The 21,954-nt window shown below is 45.2% G+C and overlaps 1 protein-coding gene across 2 annotated transcripts in view; it reads right to left on the minus strand.

Annotated features, from left to right (window-relative positions):
• Positions 1–4,744: 4,744 nt before the first annotated feature.
• Positions 4,745–21,954, minus strand: part of LOC118668110 — a 35,760-nt gene continuing 18,550 nt past the window's right edge. Inside the window, exons 8-12 of one of the 2 annotated variants that reach the window (XM_036332363.1) lie at positions 17,668–17,757; positions 11,064–11,199; positions 8,106–8,212; positions 5,764–5,876; positions 4,745–5,517 (exon numbers count right to left, since the gene is read on the minus strand). In XM_036332363.1, coding sequence (XP_036188256.1) covers positions 5,506–5,517; positions 5,764–5,876; positions 8,106–8,212; positions 11,064–11,199; positions 17,668–17,757 — 458 coding nt within the window. In that variant the 3' untranslated portion in view covers positions 4,745–5,505. Of the gene's footprint in view, positions 5,518–5,763; positions 5,877–8,105; positions 8,213–11,063; positions 11,200–17,667; positions 17,758–21,954 lie in introns of those variants that run through there. The other variant, XM_036332364.1, reaches the window with a different exon arrangement.

Genomic DNA, 21,954 nt, shown 5'->3' on the forward strand with positions numbered 1-21,954 from the left:
GCTACAGGCGCCGCCCGCGATTGGCTGGCGCGGGCCATGACGTCACCGCACGCCAGCGCCCGGCCGCCGTTGACCCCGCCCTCCGCCCCTTCGCGTGTCGGGCAGCCCGGAGGCCGGAGGGTCCCGGGGCGACCGCGGCGGAAGCCTGGCCCCCGCTGGCGCGTGTCCTGTCGTGGTGGTTGGTGCACTTTGTGCAGGAAGCACGTGTCCTGCGTTCTGCCTCCGTGAAACCTACGGCTTTCAGAAATTACCTTGTTAGCACAGCCGTTTGTTCCCCCCAAATGTAAACTCCCCAAGAGCATCCTGTCCCCCAGATCCAAAAATGCCTGGCCACAGAGGCCCCACTGGTTTGCTGAGTGACTGAATGACCTCCATGAGCTTCCATCTCTGTCTCAGGACCTTTTTTTTTATTTTTTATTTTTTTATTTTATTGATTTTTTACAGAGAGGAAGGGAGAGATAGAGAGTTAGAAACATCGATGGGAGAGAAACATCGATCAGCCGCATCCTGCACATCTCCTACTGGGGATGTGCCCGCAACCCAGGTACATGCCCTTGACCGGAATTGAACCTGGGACCTTTCAGTCCGCAGGCCGACGCTCTATCCACTGAGCCAAACCGGTTTCGGCATCAGGACCTTTTTACACTCAAAAATTACTAGGACTTCAAGAGGCTTTTGATTGTGGAAAATATATATTTGTTAAGAAATTAAAACAAAAAAATTAAAAAGTATGTATTTGTATATATTTTTACAGACTTTGGGGGGGGGGGGAGAGGGAGAGAGGGAGATTGATTGAGATTGGTTGTCTCCTGCACACACCCTGACCAGAGGTGGAACCCACAACAGTGGGTATGTGCTCCGATCAGGAATCGAACTCGCCACCTTCTGGTGTACAGGATGACGGATGCTGCAACCAACGGAGCATGGACCAGAGCAATGTATTAATTCATTTAAAAATAATAAATGTGGAGAGCAGCTACAGTGTTTGGACAGGTTCAAGCCTCGGACTGATGAGAGGGCACAGTCCTCTCGTGGCCACGTGCAAGTCCCAGCGTGGAGGGCAGAGCCCGCCCAGCACAATTATAGCCAACAGCCGTAGTTGTGAGCTTGAACCTATGGTCCAAACACGTGGCCCCACGTGCCTGAGTGATGTGGGCTTGATAGCGTTCAGGTGCATGCAGTTGAGTAGGATCGAAACCCGCGAGAATGTTGTAAACATCTTGACCACGCCCTTACTTTGCCTGGTGGAATCTGCTATAAAATAAAGACATGGCTCATAGCCCATGGCGCTGTGTCTCCATCAGAGGAGCAGCATCCCGCTGAGACCCAGCTCATTCTCGTCTGTCTTTTCTCCATCCCTCACTGCCCCAACTCAACTCAGGTTCACCCTTGGCCGGCAGCGGCACTAATAAACCCATTACAAATTATCTTAAGATCAATGACTGTGCATATCCTGTAGCTTCAGGAAAACACTGGAGAGAGAGAGAGAGAGAGAGAGAGAGAGAGAGAGAGAGAGAGAGAGAGAGAGAGAGAGAGAGAGAGAGAGATGAGAGAAATAGCTCTGAGTGTTGTTATGCAAATAGTCCTGACCTCTGAAAGGTTCCCAGGAACCCTGGGGCCACTCTTTAAGAACCTTTAATTTAGCTTAACCTCCTCCTTTTATATGTAGGAGGAATGAGGTCCAGAGAAGTAATGGTGATAGTTTTGAAGTCAGGAGTCTATTGTTAGCCCAGGGTCATATAATTACGTTTTCCGTGCAAAGCAGACAACATCTCTGTTTAAAAGATAAGAAAGCGGAGGCACAGAGAGCCTCAGGAGACACCTGACCACCACCATCTGATGGTGGATGCCTGCTGTGTCAGGGTTGGCATTCAGGGCCTCCCACCTCTTGTTGGACCTCCCTCATCCCCTCCTCTCCTGATGCCAGGCCTTGTGACCGAGTGGGGCTAACCGAGCTCAAGGCGTCTGGCTGAGAAGACAAGGATGCATAAATACATAAAAAACATAAATATGGACACAGGGTCGCATTGGACTCAGCCGTGGGCAAACTACGGCCCGCGTAAAAAAAAAAAAAAAGACCGTACCCTTTTATGTAATGATGTTTACTTTGAATTTATATTAGTTCACACAAACACTCCATCCATGCTTTTGTTCCGGCCCTCCGGTCCAGTTTAAGAAGCCATTGTGGCCCTCGAGTCAGAAAGTTTGCCCACCCCTGGACTAGATGCTAATGTGTGCTGCCCATTAAGTGTGCTGCTCGTTGAGGGACAGAGTGTTCCTGAGGCCTGATGCATAAGGGAAACATCGCGGAGGCAGTGAGGAGGCCGGGAAATGAGTGAAGAAAGCAAACCTCCGCGGCTGTCAGCTGGAGCAGCGAGTAGTGGCGGCAGACACGAGTCTGACTCCACCAACTTTATGAGCCAGACAAGAGCCCCTATAGGCAAACTCAGATGAACCACAGTACATGTTCTGTTCATATTAAGTGACCACATATCTAACTAGAGATGGCTATAAATGCTAGGTAACTAATAATAATAACAAACAAACAAAAAAAAAGGCTGGAACCAGATGAGGATAGAATGCAGTTTGAAAGAGAAAAGGAGCCGAACTCAGATGAAGGAATGAAGGATTAGAGGATGGTGGAGGACAAGAAATGTACATGCCTGTGCAATGAAAAAAAGCAAGTACTGTTAATAGACTGTCCAGAAATTCCTATATATGTACAGGCAAACACATAATACATGAATTTACTTAACATTTTTTTAAATTGTGGCAAAATACACAAAACATAAAGTTGACTATCCTAACCATGTTTAAGTTCACAGTTCAGTAGTATTACGTATACTCACATTATTATGCAACCAATCTCCAGAACTTTTTCATCTTCTAAAACTGAAACTCTACACCCATTAAACAATTCTCCACGTCCCCCTCCTCCTCTTGGCAACCACCGTTCTACATTCTGTTTCTGAGTCTAGATACTCTAGGTATCTCATGTAAGTGGAATCATACAGAACTTGCCTTTTTGTGACTGGCTTGTTTCACTTAACATAATGTTCTCAAGGTTTATTCATGTAGCAATTCCTTCCATATGTCAATTTCCTTCCTTTTTAAGGTTGAATACTAGTCTATTGTATGAATGTTCAACAATTTGCTGGCTCATATCACATCAATTAATTGCTGTTGTTTTAAGATTTTTAATTATTTATATGTTTTTATTGATTTTAGAGAGAGGAAGGGAAAAGGAGAAGAGAGGTAAAAACATTAATGATGAGAGAGAATCCTTTGATCAGCTGCCTCCTGCACGCCCCCACTGGGGATTGAACCTGCAACTTTAGGCATGTGCCGTGACCTGAAATAAAAAATGAATTCCTGGTTCATGGGTTGATGCTCAAACACTGAGCCACACAGCTCAGGCTCAATTAGTTTTTTTTGTGTGTGTTTTTAAAAACATATACATTTATTGATTTCATAGAGGAAGGGAGAGGGAGAGAGAGATAGAAACATCAATGATGAGAGAGAATCACTGATCAGCTGCCTCCTGCATTCCCCCTACTGGGGATCCAGCCCGCAACCCAGGCATATTCCCTAGACAGGAATCAAACCTGGGACCCTTCAGTCCACAGACCGATGCTCTATCCACTGAGCCCAACCAGCTAGGGCTCGATTAGTTTTCAATATGAATTTTTCACATGTACTATTCTGTAGCCTGTTTTTTGTCTGTTTGTTTGTTTTGTTTAATAGTACTACTATGACATCTGTCCACATAAACACTTATATAGCTACATTATTTTTTAATGGCTATGTAGTATTCTACCACATACTTTTCCTATGATTTATTTCCCTGGGAACCCTTTGAGACACATTTAATTTTTTATAATGTATAATAAACAGTGCTGCATATATTTCCTTGCACATGTGTAAGAGTATATCTGTAAGACAAATTTCTAGAAGTACAATGCCTGGGTCAGAAGCTGTATATTTTTCATTTTGATAGACATTGCCAAAAGATCTTTACAGAGGAACATAGACTTTACACTCCCAACCAGGGATGTTAGTGGCAAATTTCAAAAGAGGTTGTTTTTTAAAGCAGGAATAATTTCTCAGAAGGCCTCACACTCTGGATATATAAATGGGAAAGACTTGTGATATTATTTCAGCTCAGATGCTCTATTGTTGTTTACTTGTAATGCATGAGGTCTTATCTTCCTAGCTAGATGCTAAGAGCCTCAAGGGTGGACATAATTTATTATGCCCAACCCCACTTCCACATTAGTTTGGTCCCATGAACTTGCCAGCACTTATTAGATTCATACATGGAAAAATGACAGTTTTTTCAAGTTCAAAATAAAGAGGTCTTAAGTCTTCTTTTTTCTTTTCTATTTTTTTTTTTTACAATAAACATGTATATTTATTTTAAATCAGTTTGGTACATTCTGTTTTTCTTGTGTAGCTGTTCAAAGTGAAATGCCTGTAGTCACTCAATTCTGACATCAACAATAATAACAGCCACTGATTTATTTTTGAGCATGTACAATGAAATAGGTATTGTCTTAAAATGCTTGGCATGTACCATCTCACTCAAAGATTACCAAATGAGAAAGCTATTACTCTTATCTGTATCTTCAGTGTTTCTCAACCTGTGGGTCGCGACCCCTTTGGCGGTCGAACGACCCTTTCACAGGAGTCGCCTAAGACCATCCTGCATATCAGATATTTACATTATGATCCATAACAGTAGCAACATTACAGTTATGAAGTAACAACAAAAATAATTTTATGGTTGGGTCACAACATAAGGAACTGTATTTAAAGGGCCAGAAGGTTGAGAACCACTGCATTAGGGGAAAGTGAGGCACAATGAGGTTAACTGACTTGCCCAAGGTCATATGTTAAAAGTCACAGGTTTCCAAAGAGAATTCTATTTTTTTTTATTCTGAGGTCTGTGCTTTTCATTTCCGCACCATATTATCATGTCATATAAAATTCAACTTAATCTAATTTACCATCCATGCAATGATCAACCATACCTCTACCATTTCCCATGGAGCTGTCTGAGATTTGAATTGGGGTAAAGTGACTAGACGTTTCCTCATTTGTGTAAGATCCCCGTTTAGGGGATATTATCTTTTAGAAAGTGGTTATTATTTCCAAACATTCCTATTGTTCCCAACTATGGATATACTTATGAAAGAAGATTCTTTCTTAGATAAAAATCACGACTTTCTTCAAATTGTAAATTTCACATGCAAAAGAGAAAAAGCCCTAGAGAAGAATCCCACCTATTTTTACTAAGGCTTACTTGTGAACCCCAAATTTTAGAAAATGACAAGCATGATAGGATTAAAACTACTTTGAACTTTCATACAATAGTCTTATCACACTTTAGAACCTGAAAGAGGCTTGGTTATAGTGAGAAATATTATCATATAACAAGCAATATCTTTATATGTGTGTCTCCTTGGCCATGGAAATAGCATCCATAAGAAAACATGGCATCCATATTCAGTTTTTAAACTGTAAAAGAATGAACAAGAAATCATACATTTAAAAACAAAAAAGGTTTTTTTGATGCAATCACCCTTCATTAGAATGGAATGATGGTTTAGAGGACTGTTAACTTAGAACCAAAATTCTCATGATATTATCAAGTGCAAAATCTGCTGTAATAGTCTATCCCAGTTGAGTGTGCAGGGTCTATACAGCGCCCCCTGGTGGCTGTAACTAACCGGAACAAACATCCACAAACATCCAAGAGCATACCTTTTTCTTCCTTTTACGGGTAACATTAGATTTATTGCTGCTTTTCCAAATAGATCCGAAGGTGTCCGAAGAGATCTGAGGAGTGACTGTAACTTTTAAGACTGGGAGTTTACCTGAGAGGGGGAAGAACATAGTAGTAAATGGATAGGATATCTCACAACTCTCCATTTCATGGACGGAGTCGTAGGCTTCTGAAAGGACCATCTCCCACATTCTTTTAAAAAAAAAATAATAGGTTTTTATTGATTTTTAGAGAGAGAGAATGGGGAGGGGAAGAGGGAGGGGGAGAGAGAGAGAGAGAGAGAGAGAGAGAGAGAGAGAGAGAGAGAGAGAGACATCGATCAGCTGCCTCCTGTATACCCCCACTGGGGATAGAGCAATTAGGGAATGTGCCCTGATCGGAATCAAACCAGTGATCTTTCGATGCATGGGATAACACTCAACCAACTGAGCCACACCAGCCAGGGCTCCCACATTCTTATGGGAAACTTTCATCAGACTTAATACCCTTTCCCTGTATCTTCTTGATGTGAGTGACCCGTGACAATTTATTTCTGTAATAACTCCCACTACTCCTCTCTTTTCTTCTCCCACTGTTTATATATTTTACCTGATGGTTGTGGTAGCCTTCTATCTGGACTTCCTAACCCCAGATTTCCCAACATCAAATTCATCCTGGACTCTACTTCCAGTTTAATCATCTGAAGCAAAATTCTGATCCTGGTATTCATCAGCTCTTTATTTTTAGTGGATCTCTCTTGTTTTTATTTGTCCAGCTTCCGTTTTAGCTTCTTTCTTGAGTTTTCTTTGGGGTTTTACTCCCTTGCCCTTCAGGGGTGAGCACATAACTCAGAGCTGGCCACTTCGTGTATTTCTTCTCCCTGCACAGTGATTGTTAACAGGTGTGCATGTGACTCATTATAGCCTAATGAAATCAGGAGAAAGGCTCTTTCTTGAGTTTAAACTAGCAGAATGTAAACTTCTGGCTAATGCTACCCAACTTGTCACTGTGTGGGAAGAATTTCCTGAGAATAACGTCAACACAGATGCAGATCTTCTAGGAGATAGAGGTAGGTAGCATAATTTGAAGCCCTGAATCCAGCTGGACCTATAGCTAGAAACACCCCTGGACGTTTAGTTATATAAGTCAACAAATTTCCTGGTTTTTTTAAAAAAAATATTTTTAAATTGATTTTAGAGAGGAAGGGAGAGGGAGAGAGATAGAAACATCAATGACGTGAGAGACCCATTGATCGGTTGCCTCCTGCATGCCCCCTACTGGGGATTGAGCCTGCAACCCAGGCATGTGCCTGGATCAGGAACTGAACCAAGACCTCCTGGTTCGTAAGTCAACGCTCAACCACTGAGTCACACTGTCCAGGCTCAACAAATTTCCTTTTGTATTTAAATCACTTTGAGTTGGTTTTGCATCACTTGAAACCAGGAGTTCTCACTGATTTCCTAAAAAGGCCTATGATATCATGACTTATAAGATGACCAAAATATATTTCTCATGTGTATTTGGCCTTAGTTCATGGTTGGGAGCTCCCAGCTCCCAAAACCCTTGGAATTTCCTGAGTAATAAGAGAAATGAGGACAGCTTTTGTTATAATATTTGGCCCCTTGCCCCAGTTCCTAAAAACTGCTTCAGAGCCATAAAGGTGAGATGGTGTCTTGTTATACATAACAAGCCCCTTTCAACCACAACTGAGTTTATATTAATGCATTGACTTTTGGAAATCCCCTTTAAGAATGGCTGTTGGTTGCCAAAGGAACCAACCATGAACAGAAGGTTGGAACTTTCAGTCCCACCCCCTGACAGAGGATGAACCAATCACCAACAGCCAGTGATTTAACCAACCATATCTCTGTAATAAAGCCTCCATAAGGACCCAAAAGGATGGAGTTCAGAGAGCTTCTAGGATGGGAACCAGGATGCTTTCACATGCCAGCACCCAGGTCCAACTCCATGAGGACGGAGCTCCTCTGTTTGGAATGTCACCCAAGGTATCATTGTCTGTTGATTTGTATCCTTTAATATCTTTTGTAATAAACTGGCAATCTAGTGAGTAAACTGGTTTCCTGAGTCCTGTGAGGGGCTCTAGAAAATTAATTAAACCCAATGAGGGGGTCCGTCAGAAGCACAGGTGACAACCTGGTCTTACAATTGGCTTCTGTCTTGTGGGGCAGGGCCCTTACCATGTGGAATCCGATGCCGTCTCCAGGTAGATAGTGTCAGGATTGAGTTGAATTGTAGGACACCCAGCTGGTGTGAGTAGTACAGCAGTTCGGAATGAGCGGATGTTGTCAGGTAGAAGGGACACAAACTGAAAACACTCTACCTGTCTTTCTGGCTCTCAGGGCTTCAAGTATGTCAACAGCAGCCATTTCTCCCAGGACATTGTTTCCAAGGTCAAGTTCCCTTAAGTGGGCAGAGTATTTGATCAGGCTGATCAAAGAAAATGACAAAACAAAATGGCGTTGTTCCAAGCATGGTTATTCAGAGGAACTCACTCCTGTTATTTTGGAGTATGCTCTCTTCTTAGGTCCTCTTCACCCTCCACCTCCAACCCCCCTTCCAATGATGATGCACTGACCCAGTTTGAAACTAGAGAAATCCTGAATCCAGTTTTTTTCCAATTTAATCTCTAGTTTGGATGTGTACTCTAAGTAAGTTGGTAGGATAAGGATTTTTGGTTGCCTTAAATCTCCCATTTATTTATTCATTCATTCATTCATTCATTCATTCAAAAGGTATGGTATAGTATTGTCAGGGCCTCCCAGTCTTATAGATTTCACACAGCAGTAAAGTATTAAAAAACAAACAAACAAAAACTTGGGAGAACTGACAAAGGTCAGTTTGGCAAATTTTAGTATGTCAAATAAATAACAACTCTCACCTAGCAACACTATAACAGAACAAATATTTTACATGAAATTAGAAAGGCCATAGTCTTGAAATAAAGGATAGTTTTTTTAAAAAACAAACAAACCAACAAACAAACATGTTTTTATTGATTTTTAGAGAGAGGGAAAGGACGAGCTAGAAACATAGATCAGTTGCCTCTTGCACGCCCCCTACTGGGGATGGAGCCTGCCACCCGGATATGTGCCCTGACTGGTAATCGAACCAGTGACCTCTTGGTGCATGGGTTGATGCTCAATCCACTGAGCCACACCAGCTAGGTTAAAGAGTAGCTTTTTAAATCAAGTTTAGCTTCATGAAAAATGAACACTCTGCCTGTCTTTATTTTTCCAATTTCATTGAGGATTATTGAACCAACTTGTCTTTGGGAATTTCTGGCATCATGAATAGACATGGAATCTGGGTGAAGGCCTGGGTTACTACGCAGCTTCTATTTTTTGTCAATCATGTGATCATGAGCAGGCGATGTGCCTCTTGGGCCTCACTTTGCTCATCTCTAAAATTGGCCTGAAAAGGGCTATTCTGCCTCTTTCATAACGTTGTGGTGAAAACATAATGCAGCAGTTCCTATGAAAGCATCTTGCAAAATGCAATAGCAAGAATGCTATTATAACGAGTGCATGCTTACTACATGCATATTATTATGTGCCTAACATTGCAGGGATAAAAAGGAATTTAACACATGGCCTCTACTCTTGAAATAAACTGAATAAAACAATTTTGAGTTTTTACCGTGTGTGGGGATATGAAATTTCAGTTGGGGTCAATAAGTGAGTACAGGCCATACTTTTGCTCTCTGTACACACTTTCTATGATTCTCAGCCAGAATTCAAGGCCAGGGCTGAGTGATCCCGCCAGACTCTCCCTCTTGAAGGTCTTGCTCCCAAGGATACAGTCTGTCTAATCAGGACTTGACCAACTTTGGGTTTCTGAATGGCCTGATTATGTCCAATTGCTTCATACAAGCTGGGCGAGAACAGGCTTGCTTCAAGGAGGAAGCAGGGATGCACAGAAGGAGGGTGGAGAGCGTTGAAGACAAACTTTACAACGCCACAGTTCTGCATCTAGGTCTGATTTCAGAGGCCCTGGGTTTAACCACTACTCTACACAGTCTCACGTCAGCTGTGGTTTTATAGAGCACTCACTATGCATCGGATGTGATCACGGCCACCCACATGCCTACGCCCTGTGCCTGGCACAAAGGGCCTTCCCAGGGTATGAGTGTGGCTGAATACAGCCCAGCTCTGCTGGCTAAGTCCTGGGCCCTGAAACATAGATCTGGGAGGGTAACTTCCTCGGACTCACTGGCCAGCGGTGGTGCCTCTTTTCATTCATCTGCCCAGAGGGGTCCTTTTTTCCAATTTGTATTAAGGTGCTAGCTGTCTTTAGCAGCCTACATACACAATCCCATTCAACCCTAACACAGTCTCTTGAGTTAGATAATATTATCCCCATTTTTACAAATGAGGAAACAGATACAGAGGAGCTACTTCACTTGCCTAAGCTTATCCTGCTAGGAAAGCGTGGAGTGAGAGTGTGAGCTAGGCAGTCTGCTCGAGAAGAACCATGAAGTATGATTCAAATATGCCAAGAAAGTGTTCTAATCCCCAGTGTTCCTCAGTTATTATGCTTTCAAAATGAGAACAAAAAGATGTAAGTGTTCAGTGTCAGAATTAAAAGGACACGGGGAAGGGACTACCAGCGCTGGTGCACATTAGCTGTGTTTACATCCCCCAGCACACAGAGCTGGCCGTTAGCTGCACAGGGCCCCATGCTCAGATGGGCTCCTCACTTGGTTCAGTGCTCTGCTATTTCCATCCTAAAATTCTTAATATTGAACAAAGGCCCATGAGTTTGCATTTGCACTGGGTCCCCACAAATTCTTTTTTTAAAAAAATATATTTTTATTGATTTCAGAGAGGAAGGGAGAGGGAGAGAGAGCTAGAAACATCAATGATGAGAGAGAATCATGGATTGGCTGCCTCCTGCATGCCCCACACTGGGGATCAAGCCCGCAACCCAGGTACATGCCCTGACTGGGAACTGTGACCTCCTGGTTCGTAGGTTAAAGCTCAACCACGGAGCCCTGCCGGCGACCAGACTGGGTCCCCACCAATCTGCAGCCAGTTCTGCTGTTATCTGTAGTGTGGCAGAGCAGAAAGCAAAATGACGGTCCGCCATGCCATTTCTGTGAGTGTAGGCCTTCCCTTAGGATCTCATCCCGAGACCAAGATGGGCTACTGCTTCTCTCCCAGAGAGGGAAAACCTCACTTAGCACTGTGAACAACTTGCAGGTAGATAACTGTCCCCATGACTTATCCCAAGTACTAGTTTTGGAAGATGAACAAATAAAATCTCTCAATTTTCTACTCACCATGTTAAGATCTGAGTGAATTCCAACAAACTGTTTTCTCCATCTTTTCCTTTTCCATCTATGCCATTATCTGCCAAATACAATTTCACTAACCAAGGACCAGCTTCAGTCAAACCTTTAATTTTTCTCTTGATTCCTACGAGAAAATTTGTGTTGTATTATTTTACACAATAGTTCCCCCGTTTACCACAGGTTTTAAAAAACTGTACAGACTTATTTCACTCGTGTGGGTAAATGCATTTTGTAATCCAATTAAGGAAATATAAGTAATTTAAGAACTCATTTTAAAAAAACACTCAGTACATCCTTCGTTCTTCACAACAACAAGCTCCAAATTGCTCTGAATGAAAGGAAATTTCATTGAAGACTGAGATTGCTTCCTTTACTTTTGCTGAAGAAGAAAGTCAAGGTCTCTGGATTTTCTTGATAGAATGATGAGTTGTCCGCAGATCCTGGGGAAGTGAGAGCCCTTACACGGAGTTGGGTCTTTTTAAAGAGCCTGTAAAGTTGTCACATTTTCTTTGCTCTCAAGAAGGACAAATACAAAGGCAAAAGAACCATGCTGCCTTCACAGACTGCATGACTGAGGCCAGTGGTCCTAGAGTCTGGTCCACCTTTGTCCGTCTGTCCAGCTTGCCTCACATTCAGTGTCAGTGCTGCGGAGTTTACCACCAGTTCAAGTTTAGGAGTTTAGCAGAGAAAAAATACAGGAAGGGGATGGAGAAAGAGGAAGGGTGTGGCTATAATGCTGGCGCATCCACTCAGTAAGCGTGAGATGGCAGATCTGAATCTCCAGTCCCAAAGCCAGGTTGCTTTGGGGGGCGGGGGCTCCAAGTGTTTGAAGTTATATGTTTCATGTGCAACAGGACCCTCTAAACACTAGCCAACTACTTCATCCTGGGGCTCAACTGAAAAACAATAATCTGTTCCAAAGCCAGGAAGAAACCGGGTGGGACTTGGAGATCATATATCTACATGTGGTTTTGTGGGGGCAATTTAAGGGATTTTAAAGGCTCGCTTAGCTATGCACTAATTTTGCCTGACATGTAAAAATCTATTGATTTGAGAACATAACCCCAGGGCTAGACAGGAGTCTTGGACTTGAGTGCATTCAGCAGGCGATATTTTTGAGCTCCTATTATGTGCCAGGCACTGCTTGAGGCGATGGGAATCCAACAGGAAACAGAACTCCCTGCCCTCATGAAACTGACAGGAAGTGAATGCTAACTAGTGAGAAGAGAGAAGAGTTGGTGATAAGTAAGTTATTTTTTAAAGTATGTTTTAAAAAAAGATTCCATTGGTTTCTTTGGATATGCATCTAATCTGCTGGATTACTGAATAAAAGTGACAGGATTTCTTTGCCTCTAAAACACAGTCGGAGGGATGAAAACTAGCCTGTCCTTTGGTTTTATTGGGGATACGCCTAGTTTGTCCAAATTTTATTTGCCCTTATATCCAGGGCATGGGGATGATAGCAAATGACAAACATAAATCATACAACAGTGCTAACATACTAGATTAGTATCTGGCACATTGTAGGTGTTTAATAACTGTTCGTTGAATAAATGAGTGAGTCCATGAATAATAGAAACAGAGTGCAATCATTCTGTGGAAATTTCTATCTCACTGTTCATTGTTTTTCCAAGTCTAGTGTAGATAATAATGCCTTGAGATTCATGAACATACATAGAATATGATATTTCTATTTATCCGACCTCTTCACGAATATAAATGTCTTTGGAAAGTTAAGGTTATGATAAAACACGAGGCCAATGGGGCCACGGCCAAAGGCCACATTCCTGTGCAAGGAGAGAAGCAGCCTCAGCCAGTCTACATCCCCAATGTAGCCAGCCTGCTCCAACGTGTGCCATTGGAGAGGGAGGGCGCTCTCTGCCTGCCATTGGCCTGGTGCAACTCACATTCCCATGGGAAGAACAATCCAAATCTCCCTCCAACTGGTGGTAAGGGAGGTAACAACATCATCTTTGCTCATGAAAACTATCAGGTTGGAAAATGCTAGTTGAAACTACTCTCCAGAATTTCGACCTCCAGCGAGTCACAGTGCCCTATGAGAGGGGACCACGGCTGGTGCTGCTGCTCAGTACAGTGACTTCCTCTTCTGGGCTTTTCACCAAAGTCCAAGCAGAAACAAATCCTTTTTTATGGATGGCAAACAACTTCCTTAGAGTACAGGTGAGTCCATGCTCAGCCCCTGGTAACACTTGATCCACTCCAGCTGTGCACCTCGACCTATTTTTCACCTAATCTTACCTTTCTTTCTTTCTTTTTCTTTTTAAAAATATATTTTATTGATTTTTTACAGAGAGGAAAGGAGAGGGATAGAGAGTTAGAAACATCGATCAGCTGCCTCCTGCACACCCCCTATTGGGGATGTGCCCGCAACCAAGGTACATGCCCTTGACCGGAATCGAACCTGGGACCCTTCAGTCTGCAAGCCGACGCTCTATCCACTGAGCCAAACCGATTAGGGCACATTTCTTTACTTTAAAACAAAAACAAGCTCACCAACGACCACTTTCATTTATTCCCCTCTGTCTCAGAGAAGTTGGCAGCGGCATAGCAATGCCAATTGTGCTAAGAGGCACAGTAACATGGGCAGAATCTCCAGGTTTAAAATCTCTCTCTGAAGAGTGCTGTGTGACTCCCCAGAAAGTCACCTAACTTCTCTGAACCTAAATTGCTTCGTTGCTAAAACAGAGATCACAATACTCATCTCTTAGATGCATTGTGAAGATGGACTGGGAGGCGTGGTGAAGTAACAGTTGTAGAGCACTTAGAGTGCAGTACATAACACCGCCTCACTTCCCAGTTTCGTTTCTGGATTTGGTAAGTCACTGAAACACTGGAATGGGGGCTACCTGGTGAAGAATCTCTCCGTGTAAGGTGTCCCCCCTTTTGCCACGGGCTTCCTGAGGATCAGACACATATTGCTGACAACTGCACGTGTTCCCTGGAAGCCACCCCATAGATCCAATATGAACCCTCCCAACTCTGTGCTTCCCGCCACTTGCTCTTTGGTTAATTGCCAAGATCCCCCCTTTGTTCCTGACTTCAGAATCTTTCTTCCCACGCTCACTGAACCCAATACCAGGTGTTGTCAGTTCTCCTCCTAAATACGTTTAGACTCTTATCTGTCCAACTCTGCAGCCTCAGCTCTGTGCTTTATCCTCTCTTCCCTGCACTGTTGTAAAAGTCTCCACACTCATCTCCTATGACATCACTGCCTTGCTTCGAAAGCACTGTGGTTCTTCCTTCGCACACAGGAGAAAGTCTAACTCTTCAAGGGCATTCACGGCTTTGGCCCTGTGGGTCCACAGGCCTTTTCAGCAACATCCCTGTCATTCTCCTCATGACCACTCTGTGGCGGGTGCCACGCCTCCCACATGCCCAGCCCTCCCCACTCCAGGCACTTTCACGTCGGACCTTTTGTCCTGTGGTTCCCTTTGCCAGAATGCCCTCTCTTTTCCAGCTGATGATCCTTTTCAAATTTCTCCCAGAGAGAGCTCTTTTTCTTACATAGACCAGCACCCAAAGGTTAAGTATAAATTTTCACGGAACTGGAAGTTCCCCGGAGAAGATTCCTCAGCTCGCCCTTCCTTCTCTGGCCTCTTCTGGGACTGCCAGGATAGGTGGGCATCAGATTGTTTTGCTTAATGACTCCTCAAATGCTCATCTGTGGATGCCAGGTCCCGGTAGGATCTTCTTCTTGAGGTAGATATTTTTTGGGGGGGGAGGGTAGATTTTTTTTAAGCTTGTTAAAAATAGCTCCCTCCTCACCCCCCACCCCCGCCCCATCAACAAGAAGCATGTGTGACTGCCTGTGTAATTACCAGCAATTTATAAACCAGAACATAAATTTGCATTTGCCTGATTGCAGGTCTTAAGGAAGCAAAGTATAATTAGTGTTGGTTGATTCACACTTCAGACCTTGGAACCTGTCCACAAAGGTTTCCACCGTTTGGTATCACCCCAGGATAAAATCCCAAGTAAAGTAATTTCAGGGTTATGACCAGTAACTTCCTGGTTTGGAACCAATAAAGTTCTTTTGAAGATTACATCTTGACTTTGGAACTTGACCTTTGAATTCCTTAATGCTGTTGGCATGTCTATGGACTGTGGCTATGATAGAAGCAGTAATGCCTTATTTGGGGGGAAGTGAATTTGCCACTTGGGTGGCATTGGTACTCTAGTAAATGTCTAACAATCCCAGGCTGTGGACTGACCGTTTTATGGGTTTGTACTCTAGGAGAGTCTTTCTAAGCTATGGTGTGGGGCTTGGGCTGGGAAGCAGAGCAGGCGTAGGTGATGGGGCACTCCTGGGTCTTTCAGGAACGTTTGGGGCCTGGGGTGACATGGCAGGACTGGCTGAATGGGGCTCAGGGAAGATAACCGCAGATGACTGTTCCTGATGACCTTGCAGTGACTTCCAGTCTTGAGCCATCTTCTGGCTCTTTATGGGCTGATGGGCCTGTGACTAGGCATCGGCCAAGCCAACGTCACTCATTTGAGTGCTGACACCCTCCAGGCCCAGGGTCCCCAGTTCTCATAGAGAGCCCTGGTTCAGAGCCATGGGGCTCAGAGGTGGGCCAGACAGAGTCTAGAAGAGACAGAGAAGCCAGAACAGAAATGGGCCTGGGCCCTGTTTGTTCTGTGGTTGCCATGACAGAGAAAAGACATCTAGGAGCTTCACTCTGCCTCTGATTTTCTTCACTGAGCAAAAGAAATAAAAAATAGGCAATCTGATTTTCTTCCACGGTTAAAGCAGTTGTGGTTCTCAAAGTTAGACCCTGGACTAAGAGCATCAGCATCACGTGGGAACTTGACAGAAAAGCACGTTCCCGAGCCTTATGTCTGACGTACTGGTTCAGACCTTGGTGCTTGCGGAGCAATCTGTGTTCAGCGGAACTTTGAGGCAGGACTGACTTGGACAAACAGACATTTAACTTCTAGAAGCACAGACATGGAATTCCTTGCCTCTTCTAATAACGTATAAATGGCTGCTAAATGTAACGCTGTTGAGTTCTTGTAATTATGCATTTGGAGGGGACTTATAAAAGGTGTCAGGCTTCTGTGAGTGCTGTGAGTTCATCTTTCCAAGCAGCAGGCCCCAAGCCTGCTGCCCACAAAGGAGGAGCATAAAAATAGTTTGTCTGTTTCCAGTTGGGGCCAAATGGAAACCATCTGGACTCCTTGCCCAGGAGGCTGATGTGTAACAGTTCAAGCTGACCCTTTATTTTGAAACAAGTAGAACTCTTCTACCAAAGGCCAAACTCACCCCCAACCAAAGACCTTATGACTTCAAAAGAATCTATCCCATGTGAGGAGCTGTGTTTACATTTGCTTTGCATGAAAATGGTCTCCTCTTATGAGAAACTATAAAATAAATGTATACTCAATACAAGTTGTTTCTGTTGATTTGAGGCACAGGATCCCTTGGGTGACACAAGACTTTAATGGCTCCCATTTTCTACTGGGTTAAGTCCAACTCTTCACCTGACATGTGAGGGCCTCTTTCATGTGCCCACATCTCCTGCCAGGTCACCTCCCCACCCTCTTGTGCCAGCTGCACTGGGCTTGGGGCTTGCCTTGAAAATGCCTGCCTGCCTCACTAAGGTCTTTCCTTACGTAAGTCCTTTCTTTCTTTCCACATCAGGTCGGTTCTTGGCTCATTCACAGAAACTTCTCTCCAGTTCTATATCTGGGGGAGAAGGCCCTTCTCTAAACCCAGGTTCCACGTTTGGCCCTTGGCAGATGCTGCTTTTTGTTGTTTCCTAGGTGTGTATCCTGCTTCTAAACTACATGCTGAGTTGAATTTTGTCTCCTCCCAAAGGCCTAACCCCCAGTTCATCAGCATGTGACCTTATTTGGGAACAGGGTCGTGGCAGGTATACTTAATCTAAGTCATATCTAGAGTAGAGTAGAGTGGGCCCTAATCCAATGTGACTGATGTCCTTATAAAAGGGGGACATTTGGACACAGACACACACAAAAGGAGAACGCCAAGGCAAAGACTGGGGTGATTTCAAGCCAAGGATACCAAAGGTTGCCAGCAAAGCTCCAGAAGCTATGAGAGGCCTGGAACCCATTCTCCCTTAGGCCCTCTGGGAGGAACCAACCCTGCCAACATCTTGATCTTGACTTCCAAGCTCCAGAGCTGTGAGACGTGTGTCTCTATTGTTTAAGCCACCTGGTCTGTGGTACTTTGTTATGGCAGCCCTAGGAAACTAATATACCCCTGAAAGGCAGGAGCACACGTGTGCCCCACCCAGAGATGGCACGTGATAACCATCTTTAGTTGAGGCAGCTACAAGGACCAGAAGGTCAGCTCCTTGGGACAGGAACCAGGGACACCCCTTACTGCATCCCTCACACACCAGCCCAGATGGCCTTGAGGACAGTTTCTTTCATCAGTGTGACTGAAAGAGTGACCAGAGGCAGCCGGCAGTTCTTCAAGGCCTCTAACCTCTTGAATTTTTCCCTTTGGAGTAATTACTGTAGCAGTAGGTGCCCACAGCCCATGAAAAGAGGAAGTGATTTCATGAAGGAAGTGAGAGGAATAATTGAAACAACAACAAAAAAATACCGTTTTTTCTCCTCTTCTTCCCTGAAGTAGCTTTCACAGTTCCAGATGACTTGGTCATCTGGTTCAAAGTTGAACTTCCTCTCTGCCTGGCTGTATGGGGGGGAAAAAAAAGGATTAAAAAAGAAAGCCTGTTCAAAGATGCATGGATGGGTTTTTGACACACTTAGATATTGGCTCTTGCCTTCATTTTACGAACAATTTGGGCAGAGATATTTCTCAGAAGAGAGAATTATCCCACCGATTTTCAAAATTGCATTCACTTCAGTTCAGTCCTGTCTTTTTCATATTTATTTCCTCAAAGACTTGAGGGAAACAAGTAACCAAGTAGGGCGCCGAGAATTTTCCTGCAAGGCCTCCCATAGATTCTTCACATCCCACAGCTGCCCTCTGTAAAATAGCTCCAAATCTCTGGGATTTGTAAGAATGTAGCAGAGAGGAACATATTTTTTGAAATATTTTATAAAAAATATTAGTGCATTATCTCTCTGGAGTCATATCACCCTTCTTTTTTTTTAGATTTTAAAATATTTTATGGTTATATATCTTAACAGATGCCTATGACCTGAATGCTCACCTCAGGCTAAAGGTAATTAGAAAGACTCTCCTGGAATACATACCCTTGTCCAGAATCGAACCTGGGACCCTTAAGTCCGCAGGCCAACGCTCTATCCACTGAGCCAAAGCACTCAGGGTTCACCCTTCTTTTTCTGTCTCTTGCACCCTACACCCCATCCACCAGGAAATGGTACCGATGTAGAAGCTGACCTCTCTCTACTACCCTCGTCTCACCTGGGTAGGCACCCCTTACCTGGTTGACAACAGCCTCCCAAAAGGACACCCTGCCCCTGCCCCACCCAGACAGTTTGCCACACAGATGGAGAGGTGCCTCTCAAACCTAAATCCTAACTACTCTGCTCCCTCCTAGCTAACAAGGCCCTTGACCCCAGGTCCCTGTTACCACCCTGCTTGCTCCTTGCTGTTCCTTGGGGCCTTGGTGCAGGCCATTCCCTCTGTCTGGAATGCTCTCCCCATTTATCCGCAGGCTCACTCCCTCACCTCTACTTCTGTACACAAATGCTACCTTTCCTAGGTGAACCACACTCAACCATCTGTTTGAAATCATACCCATCCTCCTTCCCCAGACTCCCACACTTGTAGCATATATATTTGTTCTGCCTTTCAGGAACTGCCTGGCTCCCACCCACCCTGCACACAGACACCCATGCAGCACACGCACGGCAAATGCGTTCCCAGCCTCTCCTCTGGGGCAGGCTCTCTGCTTCATGCACTAATGTCTCTCAAGCACCAGTACTTGGCATACACAAGGAGGGACACGATTGAGCACAGACACGTTGGGGAAGGAAGGAAAAAAAGAAAGAAAGGAGGGAGGGAGGGAGGGAGGGAGGGAGGGAGGGAGGGAGGGAGGGAAGGAGGAAGAAAGGGAGGGAGGGAGAGAGGGAGGGAGGGAGGAAGGAAGGAAGGAAGGGCATCATTACTAAGATTACATATTACACATTATGACAAGTAATTAAGAAAACAAACTGGTCTTTGGATAGTGAGGCAGTCATGCCTCTTTGTCAACAACAGAAATCAACTGTGCCTGACTCTGGTGGGAAGGAGAAGTTACTGGGAGGCCTGGGAGTAAGTAGCTCACAGAAGAGGAGAGAAAGCCAAACATTTGGGCCTTACAAAGTGGTGGCCTCAAAACATTATTGCTCTCATAGCACCCAAGGGGAATATTGAAAAGCTACCTGGTACATTTTGAGGTTGGCCCCTAATTCAAATTCTCCTAGGTAGTTAAGATGGGGTAGAAATTTCTTTTGAGTCTACAATGTCTTGGTGGCCTTTGGTTCAAAACAATTCACATACCAGACACATCTTGGGGTGACTCATTCTGAACCCCTACTGTCCTCTTAGGACAGGGGTGGGAACCTTGTTTCTGCCAAGGGCCATTTGGGTATTTATAACATCATTGGCAAGCCATTCTTAATTGTCAACTTAAAACTTAGCCGGCCCTATTTGGTCAAACATTTACTTAACTCACCCCTAATGTCTCCGCAGGGCCAGACCAAATGCTTTTGTGGGCCTTGTACGGCCTGCTGGTCGGAGGTTCCCCACTCCTGTCTTAGGAAGTAATTAAGGTTTAAATGAGGTCGTGAAGGTGGGTCCCTGATCAGATGGAATTAGTGTCCTTATTGGAGAGATATCAGAGAGTGCTGCGTGTGTGTGCACGTGCGTGTGTGTGCGTGCGCATGTGTGCATGTGGGTGTCTGTGTGAGTGCATGGGTGTGTATGTACATAGAAAGGCCATGTGAGGACACAGCAAGAGGGCGGCCATCTGTAAGCCAGGAAGAGAGCTCTTAATAGGAACTGAATCAGCTGGCACTGTGAGCTGGGATTGGCAGCCTCCTGAGCTGTGAGAAAGTAAGTGTGTTCTTTAACCACCCGCCTGTGGTATTTTGTTATGGCAGCCCGAGCAGACTGACACAGTTACCCAGAAGAATGCAGACGAGCTGAAATGCACTGGATGCACTAAACAAAAATTAAGGTTCTAGTGAATGTCAATGTTAGAGCCTGTTACAGTCAGCCTTAGAGGAAGAAAAGGACCTAGACATGTACTTGGGGTGGGTTTTATTGTTGCGACTGCTAAGATCCTGAGTAATGAGAGGAACTTACAAGAGGTTCTGTGTGCCGACCACTAACCTCAGGGCACGGCTCAGCGGGAGCAGTGTGCACCCTGTCCAGGCTGCCATGAAGAATGACAGGGCAGGCACTCTCTGTGGTCAGCTCTGACCCTGGCTTTTGTGGCTCTCAGGGAAAACAAATCCAGAACCCCTAAGACTAAGCCTTAATGCCCCTTTCAGCAGAAAACCAGTTGGAACAACCAGAATAGAACTTCACATTTCTTCCCTGCATCCTGTCACTTTTAAAAAAAATCCTTACTAACGGATATGTTTTCATTTGTGTATATATATATATATATACACTAGAGGCCCGGTGCACAAAAATTTGTGCACTCGGGGGGAAGGGGGGGGTCCCTCAGCCCGGCCTGTGCCCTCTAGCAGTCTGGGACCCCTCGGGAGATAACGACCTGCTGGCTTAGGCCTGCTCCGGGGTGGCAGAGGGCAGGTCCAATCCCTAGGTGCAGCCCCTGGTCAGGCTCAGAGCAGGGCCAATTGGGGGGTTGGGGCACCACCCCGTAACACTCAAGGCAGGGTCAATGGGAAGGTTGCGGCGTGACCCCCTGTCACGCACAGAGCAGGGCCAATCGGGGGGTTGGGGCACTGCCCCCTGTCACACACACAGCAGGGCCCATCAGGGGGGTTGGGGCTCCGTACCGTCATGCACAGAGCAGGGCCCATCAGGGGGTTGAGGAGCTCCCTTCTGTCACGCACAGAGCAGGGCCCATCAGGGGGTTGAGGAGCTCCCCCCTGTCACACACAGAGCAGGGCGGATCAGTGGGTTGGGGCACCGCCCTCTATCACCCACAGAGCAGGGCCGATCAGGGGGTTGGGGCGCCGCCACTCTCACACTCAGGGCAGGGCCGATGGGGAGGTTATGGCTCTACCCTGTCACACACAGAGCAGGGCCGATCAGGGTGTTTGGGCACTGCCCCCTGTCATGCTGATCCTGGTGCCGGGAGGCCTCTCGGCTCTGCTGATCCCGGTGCTGGGAGGCATATTACCCTTTTACTATATAGGGTAGAGGCCTGGTGCATGGGTGGGTGCCAGCTGGTTTGCCCTGAAGGGTGTCCTGGATCAGGGTGAGGGTCCCCACTGGGGTGCCTGGCCAGCCTGAGTGAGGGGATGATGGCTGTTTGCAGCTGGTCACACACCCTTCAGGGTAGGGGTCCCCACTGGGGTGCCTGGCCAGTCTGGGTGAGGGGCTGAGGGTTGTTTTCAGGCTGGGGGTGACTGAACTCCCAAACGCTCCTTTTTTCCTTTTTTTAAAAATTTTATTCTGGGCCAGCTTTAGCTTGAGGCTTGGCTCCAGCTCTTAGGCCTCCGCTCCTGAAAGTAGGTTTCTGGCCTTTGCATACAATGTTGCGAATCTGCTGGCTGAAGTCTGGTGGTATTTGTTACAATGTTTGAAACTGCAGGCGGGGAACGTTGGTTTCCTCCGTCACTGAGTCACTGAGGCAAGCAAGCCTCACGTTAGTTTCAAGCTGCCTGGCTGCCGGCCGCCATCTTGGCTGACAGTTAATTTGCATATCTCGCTGATTAGCCAATGAAAAGGGTAGCGGTCGTACGCCAATTACCATGTTTCTCTTTTATTAGTGTAGATATA

This window comes from Myotis myotis, unplaced genomic scaffold (genome assembly GCF_014108235.1).
Source record: "Myotis myotis isolate mMyoMyo1 unplaced genomic scaffold, mMyoMyo1.p scaffold_m19_p_13, whole genome shotgun sequence".
Lineage (NCBI taxonomy): Eukaryota > Metazoa > Chordata > Mammalia > Chiroptera > Vespertilionidae > Myotis > Myotis myotis.